This window comes from Equus quagga, chromosome 4, assembly GCF_021613505.1.
Source record: "Equus quagga isolate Etosha38 chromosome 4, UCLA_HA_Equagga_1.0, whole genome shotgun sequence".
Lineage (NCBI taxonomy): Eukaryota > Metazoa > Chordata > Mammalia > Perissodactyla > Equidae > Equus > Equus quagga.
In genome coordinates this window covers 15692594-15707649 of record NC_060270.1, presented here as the reverse complement: position 1 = coordinate 15707649, position 15056 = coordinate 15692594, and the positions used below count along the sequence as shown (strand labels likewise).

The following is a 15056-nucleotide window of genomic DNA, read 5'->3' as shown; positions in this document are numbered from 1 at the left end:
GCCCAGAAATAAACCCACACATCTATGGACAGCTAATCTTTGACAAAGTAGCCCAGAACAAACAATGGAGAAAGGAAACTCTCTTCAATAAATGGTGTTGGGAAAACTAGACAGCCACATGCAAAAGAATGAAAGTAGACCATTGTTTTTGCCATACACAAAAATTAACTCAAAAATGGATTAAAGACTTAAAGGTAAGACCTGAAACCATAAAACTCCTAGAAGAAAATATAGGCAGTACCCTCTTTGACATCAATCTTAGAAGGATTGTTACGAATACCATGTCTACTTGGGCAAGGGAAACAAAAGAAAAGATTAACAAATGGAGCTTCATCAGATTAAGGAGCTTCTGCAAGGCAAAGGAAACCAGAAACAAAATGAAGATACACCCCACCAACTGGGAGAAAATATTTGCAAATCATGTATCCGACAAAGGGTTAATCTCCAAAACATATGAAGAACTCATACAACTCAACAATAAAAAAGCAAATGACTTGATCAAAAAATGGGCAGAGGATATGAACAGACATTTTTCCAAACAAGATATATAGATGAGCAACAGGAAAATGAAAAGATGTTCAACATCACTAATCATCAGGGAAATGCAAATCAAAACTACACTAAGATATCATCTTACACCCATTATAATGGCTATAATCACCAAGACAAAAAATAGCAAATGTTGGAAAGGATGTGAAGAAAAGGGAACCATCACATACTGCTGGTGGGATTGCAAACTGGTGCATCCACTATGGAAAATAGTATGGAGATTTCTCAAAAAATTAAAAATAGAAATACCATATGACCCAGCTATCCCACTGCTGGGTATTTATCTAAAGAACTTGAAATCAACAATTCAAAGAGATTTATGCACCCCTTGTGTTCCTTGCAGCATTATTCATTAATAGCCAAGAAGTGGAAGCAATCCAAGTGCCCACCAACTGAAGATTGGATAAAGAAGATATGGTGTATGTATACACACACACACACACACACACACACACACTGGAATATTACTCAGCCATGAAAAAGACAAAATCATTCCATTCGCAACAATACAGATGGACCTTGAGTGTATTATATTAAAAGAAATAAGCCAGACAGAGAAAGACAGACACCGTATGATTTCACTCATATGTGGAAGATAAACTAACACATGGACAAAGAGAACAGTTTAGTGGTTACCAGAGGGGAAGGGGGTTGGGGGGTGGACATAAGGGGTGAAGGGGCACATTTATATGACAATGTGACTGACAAATAATAACATACCACTGAAATTTCACAATGTTATAAACTATTATGACCTCAATAAAATTAAAAAAAGGAAAAAAAGAAGGTTGCAGGACAAAGTGCAATAAATTAATTTACTACAAATATAGTAAAACTAAAAACCTGGAAGGATAAACATCAAATTTATCATAGTTGTTGCCTCTAGGGAAGCAGAGAGGGAAACAGCTATGGAAAGCAGTTCAAAACAGAACCTCAACTTTACACAATGTTTTATTTCTTAAAAAGTAGATGTAAGGCAAATATTTTCAAATGTTGGCATTTGTTCATTCTGAGTGGTGAATGTTACTGTTCTCTACGGTGTTCTCTGTTGAAAATGTTTTCTAATTAAAAAAAAAATTTGCAGAGAATTTCTGTGGTGTTCTGAGTTACCAGCCAGAGGCTAGAGCACAAACATAAAAATGACTCTTTAAAAAGATTCTGATAGTACTTGAGAGTGAAGGACATTGTTAATTGCCTACCACCAACATCAACTCTTCTCTTCCTTCTTCCTGACAGAGTATTGATAGTGACTCAAATATCTTAGCCCCATTTCAACTCAGACATGCACACCCTCCCAGTCCATTTGCTTTGGTAAGGCTAGCTGCACCCCTGGTTCCAGGGATGGCTCTCATTGGTCTACAGGTCATCCCATGTCCTTTGCCACTGTGATTGGTGTAGCGACCAAGGCCTGAGCCAACCATCACGGGAAGGATGCTGGAATGGGCTCATGACTGTTTAAACTACTGAGGTGTGAGGGGATATCATCTGGGGATTTTTGCTCTTAAACGAAGGCTCCTGGAAGCCAGCTTGCTGCATCCTCCAAACATCGTTGGGTAGAAAGAGAAACCCAGGACCTGTTGTAGCTATTTTTGCCACCATCGGTTCCCTGATAGCCTGAGGATAAACCAGCATGCAGGCTGGGCACAACCAAAGGGTTCTCAGAGAAAGGGATCCAGAGTCACTAGATAGACCAACCACACGCCCTTTCTACCTTGGGATTTGCAGAGGGTGACCTGATAAATGTCCATATTATTTAATCCAATTGAATTCGGTTTTCTATTACTTTCATCCCAAAGCAGCCTATTGCTAAGTTAGGTCAAGTTATACTGAGGGACCTTTCCAGATGTCTGTTGGTGGATTCTACCTGACCTGCTGCCTAACACCTAGCGCACGGCCCACCTACAGATCCAGCCATGGGATCAACATTCAGTGTCGAGCATTTTCTAGTCTGAAAGGTAGTCAGAGAGAAAAGATGGTACGACATGCAGAAACCACGCCCTGTGGTGAGATGCCCTTAGATCACATCAATTCAAGTAAAATGTCATTTAATTCTTACAGGCATGACTTTGGCATTTTTTTGGAAGGTCCCAGGATAAGACTCCTATAACTCAAATCCATGTAGTTGATGTAAATTCTAATTACCGAATTGGAAGTTGGAGTAATTAGGGCAGACGTGGTAACAAGCACTGAGCACTCCTTCCATCATCAGCGCGATGCCCATAGCATAGAAGAGACCAAAGTGTTTGGGGATCCCATACTCCTGAAACAGGAGAAAGCACGGTCAACAGAAAGCTACTCATTAATGACATAGCCACAGAACCTAGAAACCTAGGCTTCTGGCCTTGTGTGGTTCATTGCACATAGTCCATCATCACATCATCAAGCCAGATGTCCCTCCCCTTTGCAGATCCTATTTGGAACCATAACCCTTCCTGGCTCCTGCTTCTGATTTACCCTCCCTCTCCTCACCATGGCGAAGATGTCCTTGGCTTCCAGGGCTCTTCGATGGAGAATATCCCGGTGCAAGACTATCAGCAGGAAGAGGAAGCCCAGGAGCACGTGGCCCAGGTTACTGAGGATGTTGTTGAAGGCACTAAAGGGATGAGATAGAAACCATGAGAGTCAAGGCCATCAGAGATTCAGAGAACAAATGAATCATGAACGAGTGAGTGAACTCAGCTTCTCGTATTTTCCACCACTAAACTTTCAAGAGATTTCAGGACTGGAAGATCATCAGGAATCATCTTTAACCTAGCTCCTTCATTTTAGGATGCGTAGACTGTGATAATGTGTATGTTTCCTCTCAGCAGTGCCTGCTCAGCTTCCCTAGCACCCGCCCAAGCCTCTCTTGTCCCGGTGGCGCTGGCATGGAACCAATCCTAGGAAAGAGAGCTGCTCCAAAGACAGCAGTCTGGCCAAGCTTCAGCTATACTGTGAGAGGGAATTCTCATAGATGGGCCCATGTTACGTGTCAATATTTCAGCTGTGGAACTGTGAATTTCAGGATATGTGTCTGTTGGTCACAGCCAGCAGCTTTATTTCAGGAAACTGAGGCTGGTTCAGTTCTGGAACAAGATGCCAGGCTCCCAACCCCCAGGCAAATGCTCTTCCCACTTTGTCATGTTTTGGTGGCTAGAGCATGACCTTAGAGGCAGCAGGCCTGGGTTCGGATCCCGACATCACTAACAGCTGAGGGACCTTCAACAAGTCCTTACACTTTTCATCTTTAAAAGAGGTGAGAATGACCCCACCTAGCTTATGAAGCTATTTAACAGATTGAATGACTAGCAGCTCATGTCCATGCATGAGCGTCATCACAGCCAGGGACCTCATCTTTTCAAAGACATCCCTGCCTTCTCCTCAGCAGTTTATTAGGAACGTTTCCTGAGGCCCCCACACAGGAATGAGAGGAGCATAGGTTCTTGATTTCATTCTTTTTACCCTTGACTGGGGTAGTTTTCCACAGTTGTTTTTAGTATTTTTAAAACCTGAAATCACAACATTACGCAGAAAGGAATCTCTAAATGCCTCAAGAGTAACTAGAGGACTGGGTCTACCTCAGGCTGCCCAGGGGGTGAGCACAGAGGAAGTTGTAGTAGCAGATGTCCTGGTTGCCAGTGACGTGGACTACCTGCAAGACCAAGAGTGAGAAGAGGAAATGCAGATTTTCTCCGTCCCCTGAGCCCAGCCTGAAAGCACAAAAAGCAGACTCTGCTCACAGTGATAGTCAGTGATTTCCAGTGTAACCAGCGCCCCTCCTCGGCAGGGGATGGGCCATTGTCTGCCACCTTTCCCCAGCTCAGGCACATTTCATTTAAATGCCACTGTCTTGCTTTGAACTGAAATATTCTGTGTCCTCCATGTCATGGCCTCAGTGTGGATTCAACTGAGTACGTTTCCTTTGTTCTCATTATACAAGAAATGTGAAAAGATGCTGACATTGGGACATGCCTATTAGGACTGTCATGATATACGATGTCCTATTTTCTAGACGAATGCTCGGAGGGTAGGGAGCTGTCCCATCCTCTATGTGGAAATGATAACCACAGGGCAGGGAGACATGGGAAGATGTGTGTTCAGTTTTCCATATTTATCATTAAGAACCTAAGAACATTCCCAAATCACAGGACAGCTATATCTTCTGACAAGGCCCCTAAATATTCAGAAAATATTTAGATTATAAACTGTGGTGCTCAAACCTCATAAAGGCCTTGTCCTCATCAGATAATAAGTATGAAATTGGCTAAATATTATAAAACCATTGGCTCCAAACTTGGCTGTATGATGGAATCACTGGGAGTTTAACCAATGATGTGACTGGTTCCACTGTCAGAGACTCCGATCTAATTGGTGTGGCGTACAGCTTGGACACTGGGACTTTAAAAAGTTCCCCAGATGATTTTAACGCACAGCAAATTTTGAGAGCCATTGCATTAGAAACACCTCCAGCCTCATGGTATTCTAAAAGGACTTTTGCATGTATAATAAATCCTAGAGAAGGTTCTATGAAGGAACAGCGGGGATTCTCAAGCTGTTTTAATTATGATATTTATTTGTTTATTGTAGTTTTTATTTTCTATTTTAATATTTTATTAGTTTTGTGAAGATGTTTTTAGCTTTACAAAAAATATTTACCCTCAATGAGAGGGCACGGACTAAATTAGACATAAAGTTTCTTTGTTCTGCTCTAGAACTTTATTCTACTCATTATCCCACGATGGTGGAAAGTTCAGACAGGTAAATAACAGATGCAGTTGATAGATTTGATGACTGAATGAGTGCAAGAGAGAATATTCTCAGCTTGGTAGACAAAATAACACAAGAGGTCCCAGGTCCCTCTGTGATAAAACAATCAAGAACTAGACTTCAAGATCAGTCAAATAGGAATTATTAGAGAAGTCCGATTGGAACCCAAACGGGAAATAATTCTTGGACTGATCCCAAGTTATGCTTTTCTCTGTAAGTCATAGCAAAGATCTCTCCCTGCAGGAGGAAAGCCAAGATTCTGGGGTTCAGGACAACACTTACTGTCTGGTAGGTGATGACCAGCTGGATCACAGGCAGTACATAAAACACAGCAATAGTGATGATGTTCCTATGCAGGCAGAAAGAAATAGTTATTTCCGAATTAACAATGGAATCTTTGCTCACTTTTTTAAAAGAATGCTTGCACCTTATAACTCCCTAGTTAACTCACAAAAGTAATCAGAAACTGATTGTGTGGCTCCTCTTTCTCCAGTCATTTGTAAAACAGTGTCAACTATACTTGCTTCTGGTTTAACCAAATGATTAACGAGAGCCTATCTCTTTAGGATCTTGTTAGATTAAAAGTGACCAGAGTCTAAGTAACGGGTGATGGATCATATGAAAGGGATGTGACCCTCTGAGGTATCGCTTCCAAGGTTCCGGGGTTCCAAAATGATGGTCCCATTACGGAATTCCATGTGGCCCCACCTGTCCCTTTTTTCCCCCCTCAATATCCTTATCCAGGTAAAAGAGCAGAGAAAAGAATGGGAAGAGCTGTCACAAGCATCAGTCTGGGGTTTCTGAGGGGAGGGACCAGTCCCTGCCAGGCAGCTCAGCCTCTCAGCTCGGAGGGAAGCTGCTTCTGTGTGTTTGACCATCACATGTCTATTTATCATTGGCTGGTGATAAATAGGGTAGTTTCCAGCTACTCTGAGAAGCTCTAGGCATCTAGTCCCTGAAACCAAGAGCAAGGCCTGGTGAGGAGAGGAGGGAATGGGTACAGTTTAGCAAGTCTCCTAGAAGGTAGTGACATTAATGTTATTGTTAGATTATCTTTCTGGAAGAAGACTTTGGGTGCTCCCTAAACATATGGGATTCTGCTACTATTCTTTTTTCTTTTTTTTTAATTGAGTTAATGATAGGTTACAATCTTGTGAAATTTCAGTTGTACATTAATGTTTGTCATTTGTGTTGTAGGTGTACCACTTCACCCTTTGTGCCCACCCCCACCCCACCTTTCCCCTGGTATCCACTAAACTGTTCTTAGTCCACATTTTTAAATTCCTCATATGAGTGGAGTCATACACAGATTATCCTTCTCTAGCTGGCTTATTTCACTTAACATAATTCCCTCAAGGTCCATCCATGTTATTGCAAACGGGATGATTTTGTTCTGTTTTGCAGCTGAGTGGTATTCCATTGTATATATGTACCACATCTTCTTTATCCATTCGTCTGTTGATGGGCACTTAGGTTGGTTCCATGTCTTGGCTATTGTAAATAATGCTGCAATGAACATTGGGGTGCACAGGACTTTTGGGATCGCTGACTTCAAGCTCTTTGGATAAACACCCAGTAGTGGGATGGCTGGATCGTATGGTAGTTCTATTTTTAATTTTTTGAGGAATCTCCATACTGTTTTCCATAGTGGCTGCACCAGTTTGCATTCCCACCAGCAGTGTATAAGGGTTCCTTTTTCTCCACAACCTCTCCAACATTTGTTACTATTAGTTTTAGATATTTTTGTCATTCTAATGGGGGTAAGGTGATATCTTAGTGTAGTTTTGATTTGCATTTCCCTGATGATCAGCGATGATGTCTACTACTGTTCTTATTTTTACTTTGTATTTATTTAATTTAGGACCAGTTTCCTTTTTTAGCTTATTTTTGTTTTTCCTATGGAATGTGACCTGGATCCTTGAAACACCTATATGTGCATCTCATTGAACACTGAGACCCGTGACATAAGTAACTGCGGCTTTTTTTTTTTTCTTAATTTTTTCTTTTTGAGGATGATTAGCCCTGAGCTAACATCCGTGCCCATCTCCCTTTACTTTATACGTGGGACCTCTGTCACAGCATGGCTTCATAAGCCGTCTGGAGGTCTGCACCTGGGTTCCAAACTGGCAGAGCCCAGGCCACCGAAGCACAGGGCACAAACTTAAATGCTACACCCCCAGGCCAGCCCCAAGTAACTGTGGCTTTTACAAAGAAAACTTTAATTCTACTTAAGGGAACCATGGTCCTGCTGGTCATCTACTCACCAAAAATAAATCTTATACTTTTTGCTGATAATTCTTCGATCCTTCCTGGACAGATCTGACAGGTAAAGGAACATCTGGATGCCAAATAAAAAGAGAAGGCAAACTGTACTTGGCTTTTTTCTGCATAAGATACAAAGGAGAGCTTTACAAATTTCAATTCAATCCCTCACTAGGGATTAAAATTATTTAACAAGACTTTTCTTTTAATTTTGCTTTTCCCAGAATACCTTAATAAAAATTCTAGTATTTCTCTTGGAATAATAAGGATTGGCTGATGTGGGAAATCTGTTGGGAGTCTTGAATGCCTCTTATATCTCAAGAATTGGTTTCCCAGTTTTCAGAGACGTCCACTGTGTGGTTCTTGAATCACAGGGTTGAAATTATGCAATTCACTGCATATCCCTTACTAGATACAACACAATATAATAAACACACACCAGAAAGAAATGAGCTCCATTCCTGAAGGATGATATGTACAGAACTGGGCATTTTCCCAGGTACATCCCTCAATGAATCCTTTCTTCCATCTGGTTGGATCCCTTCCTCCTTTATTATCCTCAGTCAGCCCCTTCAGACTCTGGGGGTTGTTTAACGCTCTGTTCTCTTTAATGCTCTCACTTTCTTCCTCCAGAAAGAAGTGCTAATTAACAGAGTGTTGCTTTTAGTCTGTAATTATGTCTTATCTAAAAAGCCCTCTGGGAAATCTGACTTCCCCTGAAGGGAAAATAAAAAAAGGGAAACTGAGGCATTGCTGAAGTTGTATTCGACTGCCAACTTGGTGTCCTCCCCAAGAGTATGGCCAGGCATCGGTACCTTGGTCCGGATGATGTTCTTATCACTCTCAATATCCGGCATGGTGTCGAAGTCAGTCTCCTCGACGGAGCTGTCCGTATCTGACTGGTAGGTATGTCCCCCGTCAGAGGAGGACATCTGCCTGCCAGGACTGGAGCTTGAGTCATCTGAAACAGAGAAGACTCAGCCACCTTCCAAAGTCCAGAAGAACCGATGGAGCCCACCCCTTCCTTTCTTCAAAAAGCACAGAGCTGACTCATTCTTGAAAATGTTGTGTCGGTAAAAACTAACTCCTTACCCATGACACATGTTCTTTCTCTCAATTCCTCCTCAATGGACTTCTAATTTTCCTCTTCTCCTATTTTTATATTTAGATTGTCTATTTCTAGGGCTGAATACATATGAGAAATATAAAGGCATCTGCTCTGTTAACTATTTGGATGCAAAGATAATATTATGCTTATATTTCATGCTTCATATTTTAAAATATGAACATAAATATATAACCATACACATGCACATAGTTATGTATAGCATCCACCACATATATGTGTAAGCACATACATATCCCGCAGCTAGACATTTCTTGTAGATAAAGTATTTGTACACAGAAATCCCCCACATGCCATATCTGTGATTATATAATGAAAACAACATTCTCAGGAAGAAGAGTCCTTGTGTTCCCATGAATGTTTCCCAGAGCAGATGGGAATTTGTGCAGCTTGATGAGCACAGGAGCCGAGCCTACCTTCCGCTTTATTTCTTCTGTTCAGATGGTTAAAAAAAAAACCCTGCTCTTGCAGAGCCAGAAATAAGTCGCCTGCACTGAGCCCACATGCTCCTCAAAGTTACAGAATGAGAGGGCAGGGATCCAGGATTCCCGGTCCCTCTACACTGACATTTAAGGCACACCCTTCATAGGCCCACAGGTGCCAGGGAAGTGCATGGAAGCATCAATGCACCCCTACTCTGACAAGACAGGGGTAGGATTTCTGGCCCTTTCAGGCCACTGAATGAACCCTGGGGGTTGCGTGTGCATGACTGGGTGGCAGTGAGCAGGTTCAGTTATGAAGTTAGCCCAAATGGAAGATCATCAGGCCTCAGCCGTGTTCACCTGTAGCACAGCCTGAGTCTTCTCATCGCCCTTACTCCACTGAAACCTGAGAATGAAACAACTGGTCAATTGATGGGCTCCCTGACATCAGACTCGGACACATCTTTCATGCCCTAACTCAGGCTGGGTGTGAAAAAATTCCCATGGGGGCTTTAGAAATTGATGGCAACCGTAGTAGGGAATTCTGCTCAAGGATGGCTAGCGGACCCAAGAAAGAGAACAATAGAACTGGAGAAAGTTAGAGCTGGAAAGAGCCTTCCAGATCGTCCAACCAATTCATCTTATAAACAAAAGACAATCTTCTATGATGACTGTCTTGCCAACTCTCACAGTTATTAGTGGCTGGAAAGCCCTCTGTATCCTATTTTCTGGAGAATAAAGAAACACTCGCGTGAACGGACTCATTGTAGGAAATACCTATTGCCCCATAATTGCTCCCTTCAGGGGTGCTGGCAGCAATGGGATGTGACACCGCCATATTTCCAGAGCCTGTTAAAGAGAAAAGCAAAGAGGCAGCCACTTTATGTCCAGTTGCTAAAACAAAAGAACACAACTCTAAGTAGTTTATTGAAACTTTCTGTGTATCAGCCACTCTTCTAAGTTCTTTCCAGGAATTTACTTTTTTAATTTTTCAACAACTCTATGAGGTGGGTACTATTATTCTCACCTTTTTAAAGATGATAAAAGGGAGGTGCTGAGAGATCAAGTAATTTGCCCGGAGTCAGTCAGATAGTGGATGGATAGTGGTTCATTGTATTGGTCTCGGTCAATTATTAAACTTAATTGAAGAAAAAAAAAAAAAGAAAAAATACAGGAATTTTCCTTCAAAACATGAATAACTGGCACTAAGTGTGTTACTTTCATGGAGTGCTCACGAATATGCTTCAAAGGAGACAAGGAGGTTGAGGCTCATTTGCATCTCGACCACGACAAACTCACATTTTAAAAGGTATCTAAGCACAAGTCTCTTGCTTTTTAGCTTGACTGCTGCTGCCCGTGGGCCCCTGTTGGGTCACGCTAGTGCCTTCCTTCTGCCTAGTTCATTGCAGGGAGCCTCACAGAAACCACTGTACTGGCCTCCCCACCGGCCCCGGTGATGGTCTTACATTTCCCTCAGTATCCTTCATGTTTTCTCTTTTCAAGCTTAAGCTCCCTATTTTTAACCATTAACTGATGTCCCTTATTTAAGATGTAATTTTTAAAAAATATTAAACGTGCAAATAGCAGGTAAAGAATGACACTAAAATCCTAACCCCCAGAATTTTTGGCATTTTGGTGTTACTGGGAAGCCCTCTGCTGTGGGAAGAAGTGTGCATAGGAAAATGCTTGAGTTCAGTTGTGGCAGGAGGTCGAAGTGGTTTGTGGGCACCAATGTTTTTTGGGTCTGTAATCAAAAAAGGAAAAAGCACAGAGACTAAAATCAAAGGAAGCAAGCAAACAAGAATGATCCCTGTTTTGTTAGGCAACAACTTCATTAAAGAGTCAAAGCCAGCCGTGTGGGTCCGTTCAGACCTGGAGGTATCACGGATTTCGGCGCTCTGCTCCGACTTGGATCCACACGTGATCAGGCTTTGACTAGTCGCCAGTCCCTTCACCCTGAGAAACCGCAACACAGGCGGTTCTGTGATGGACAAGAGCATCGAGATGTTCATGTGCAATACAACTGCCAGCACATAAAAATGATTTAAATCTATGGGCTTTTATATGCACCATTTAAATATGAGACTGGCCAACATGGGATAACAGCAGTCTGTCAATTTTTCTAATCTAAAGCCTTCCTAGAATGCAAAAACTAAAGCATTCTCTCCCGAACCTCAAGTATGATCGATGCTCCCAGAAGGCAAGCCACACATGTATTTAACTATACGGTGTTTAGAAAGCAGAATTAAACACAAAATATCAGTTTATAGGACAGACCAAGCTGTTCCGGCCAGAAAGAAGCACACGTATATGGTCGTGAGTGGGCTCATCTCAATGAGCAAACTTGTTCTGGTGCGTTTTTCTCTTAGCATGAGCCTTTTGCCATCTGTCACTTTACGAACACAGAACAGCACATGCTTGCATGCTTGCTTTTTATGTTAAATGCTCCATGTAAGGAGAAAAACTTCATTTCATTTTGAGCATGTTTGGATCTTTCAGGACTTCATGATTATAATTGTCCTGCCCCGTTCTGTTTCTGGATTCAGGAGGTTGAACTCTGAAGAGGGAGTCAGAGATGATGTGAACTCGCTGCCATGAAATTTCACTTTTATCCCAGTTGGCTACCTATCCCAACCAGTTTCATGTTTTGTTCCAAAAGCTGAGGAGAAAATGAAGAAAACCACCAATCTTTACAGATTGATGTAAAAGTAAAATTCTCTAGAAGAAAACGCTAGGCAACAAAAGTCAAGGAAATTTGGAGAAGAGCAGAATTAGAGTCTGAGACCCATTGCCACAGAACCTGATAATGGCCCGTGCTCCTTGACTCCTCCAGTCTCAACACACTGCCTGTCTTATTCCCTCTGGACCCTGCTCTTTGCTGAGAGGCTGATTCAGTCATGGCTCTATCCAGGGAAGGATTTGATTGGCCAATTAGTTCTTAAATCTACATACTTTACAGGTTTGTCGAGCTCTCTCACTTGAGAAAGCAGCCCTCACTGATGCTTCACTCCAGGTTCGTGTGGTCCCAGAAGCTGGTGAGGCACGCTTCATTCGTCTCTTTCCAGCTGATAACTGAATTTCTGTACAGGCTCTTTAACAATGGTGAGAAATGGGGGATTTCTCCACTCTGAGAGGCACTGGAGGAAACGTTTTTAGAGCACAGAGCCTTTTCTAGTATCCCTCAGATTCCCACAGAAGCACCTGTCTTCAGTACTAAGTGACGAAGGGAGAATACAGTGTCTGTTCACTCACGCCACAGTAATCAAGTCCCTTCACAGCCTGAAGCAGCTCTTTATCAACCTATTTTTACTTTACCTGGGCTCTAGGGTCTTATCTCCTTCTTTATCCTATGAAGTATGAAAGAGATCCTTTTGCTATTTAGTATGGTTGGAGCCAATGTCAACATTTTTCAAATACAACTTAAAGAACTGAAGGCAAATCAAAGAAAAACAAATGCAGAGTTGCTGACAGATTTTCCAATGGCAGCATTCCTATCATCATGCAACTAAAACAGAGCTGCCACCAATTTGGCAACTTATAGGGACCTGGCTCTATTTCCTCCACCTGAAGCATACCTAAGGTGAAAGCATTAGGCCAAGTTCCTCAGATGTCTAGCTCCACATTGATGTGGGCAGACACCATGCCAAGTCTAGTGGGATCCCCTTCCTCTTTCAGACACTGCTCCTAGCATTTTCTCTGGGCACCAGCCCCCAGGGCATTTCCTATAGCTCTGAGCTCCACTGAGCTTCCCAGAGCCCCACAGCCACGCTGATCCTGTCCCTTGCAAGAGAAAGACATTTCTGTCTCCTGGCTCCCCTCCCTGAGTTTCTCATACTAGCTTTCAGATAAGCTTTTCAGATAAGCGCTTTTCACTCGCTTCTGTCTCTTGCTCCATGCTGGTTTCCCAATGCTCTGTTGATGTGCTCAAAGCAATTACTAACTGATTCTTCCCACAGGTGGAGCTTGTCTTCTCTGCTCTTGTCTTAAGCATCTAGGTCTTGTCTCACTAGCGATCATGTGCCATCTTTCCCTGTAGCCTGTCTGCACGGCAGGGGTTTCTTGTCCCCCCCCCCCCCCCCCCCCCCCCGCCCGCCCCGATTTCAAAGCCCTTTGTGGTGAACATTCCTAGTCGCTACTTCCTAACTCAGCTGGGATTTTGTTCAGGTATCCTCACCTATGCCTGGCAGCCAATGTATATAAATCAGTGATTCTCAGTTGCAGGTGGGAGACTGTTTTGCCCCCAAGAGGACAGTTGGCAACGTCTGGAGACATTTTTAGTCGGTACAAGGAGGTAGTGTACTACTTCTAGCAGGTAGAGGTGAAGGACGCGGTGAAACATCCTACAATGTACAGGGCAGCTCCCAACAACAAAGAATTATCTGGCCTGTAATGTCAATAATGTTGAGTTTCAGAAACCCCGGCCTTGGAGAAAGATGGTCCCACTGTGATTTCATAAGTAGAGTTGATTGATCTGCAGGTAAGTCTATTCTTTTGCAGTGACTAGTATAACATGAAGGATGTGATTCACTCTAGGCCAATGAAACATGAGAAGAAGTTGCTGGGCGCTTCTGAAAAAGTCCTTCCTTCTGGACATTGTCAGGTGAGAGCACGAACCTGATCCCTCTCGCCATTGGCACTGAGAGTAAAGCAGAGGTGAGGGAATGGCAGGACCAGAACTGCTGGACTCAGTCAATCCTGAAGCTCAACCTTCCGCTCAACTTCCAGGGACAGAAGCCTCTTCATCATTTAAGCTTGTTTCAGATATATTTTGTAGTTACTTGCAGCCACACGAATCCTAACTGATGCATCTTTATTCTTTTTTTTGGTCACTCATTCATTTCTGCTTGCCCTCTCAAGGGTGCCTCTAGCTCTCAGCTACTTTTCAGAGCTTTCTTGATCTTGGACAAGGATCTGGCTCAAGTCCCAGCTCTGTCCACCTATGCTTCATTGTTTGGGGGACCCTTCCAAACATGGAATTTCTTTAATTCTCATTACAGTAATAAAATAACTTCATTTATACAATAAAAATAACAGACCACTCATTCACAGAGCACCAATGGGATCCAACCAGTCAGGCTTCCCAAGTTCAACCAGGCCTAAAATAAGAGTGAAACCTGGAGAGCACTGGAGGAAAATGATGAGATCCAGATAGAAGATAAACTCACTTAAACATTTTATGAATAAAGGGGAAAGTAGCACTTAGCATTTTAGACACTAGAGCAGGTGTCCTTTCACAGTCTTTTACATTGTCAGCTGAATGTTACTAAAACAAATTGCCTGGGTGGCTGGAAAAATAGACATGCTGACATTAAGGAAGACAAAAGTCAAAGGGAGGCAGGAGAAGCATCCTTCCAGGAGAGGGAGAAACGTTCCTGCTGGGTGGGGTAGGGGGTCGATTTGTGTCTTTCTAAGATTCTGTGGGCTCGTTGTAAGACTGTATTGTATATTTGAAAGTTTCTAAGAGAGTGGATCTTAAAAGTTCTCATCACAAGAAAAAAAAATTGTAACTATATGTTGTGATGGATGTTAACTAGACTCAGTGTGGTGATCACTTTGTGTGCCACATAATAACGTTTCGGTCAACAATAGACCGTATGAACGACAGAGGTTCCATAATATTAGTACCATATAGCCTGGTGTGTAGTGGGCTACAACATCTCAGCTTCTGTAAGTATACTCTATGATGTTCACACAATGAGGAAATTGCCTAATGATGCATTTCTTAGAATGCATCCTCATTGTTAAGCGACACATGACTGTATATACAAATATCAAATTGTTTTGTTGTACACCTGAAATTTATACGGTGTCATATGTCAATTATATCTCAAGTTTAAAAAATGACATTTAATTTTTTTTTTAAGTTTTGATGACAAGATCAGGCAATTGAATTCCTTTGTTCAAATTCTCAGAATGGAGGAAAGGACGCATTACATTGGCTGGATAATCAA

The 15056-nt window shown here is 42.3% G+C and overlaps 1 protein-coding gene across 3 annotated transcripts in view; it reads right to left on the bottom strand.

Annotated features, from left to right (window-relative positions):
- The window catches only part of SIDT1 (SID1 transmembrane family member 1), a 99679-nt gene that overhangs the window by 21841 nt on the left and 62782 nt on the right, over positions 1 to 15056 (bottom strand). For all 3 annotated transcript variants that reach the window (XM_046659910.1, XM_046659911.1, XM_046659912.1), the window contains exons 11-17: positions 9883 to 9954; positions 8373 to 8518; positions 7560 to 7633; positions 5578 to 5644; positions 4107 to 4180; positions 3019 to 3142; positions 2692 to 2809 (exon numbers count right to left, since the gene is read on the bottom strand). In XM_046659910.1, the coding sequence (XP_046515866.1) occupies positions 2692 to 2809; positions 3019 to 3142; positions 4107 to 4180; positions 5578 to 5644; positions 7560 to 7633; positions 8373 to 8518; positions 9883 to 9954 (675 nt within the window). The remainder of the gene's footprint in view (positions 1 to 2691; positions 2810 to 3018; positions 3143 to 4106; positions 4181 to 5577; positions 5645 to 7559; positions 7634 to 8372; positions 8519 to 9882; positions 9955 to 15056) is intronic.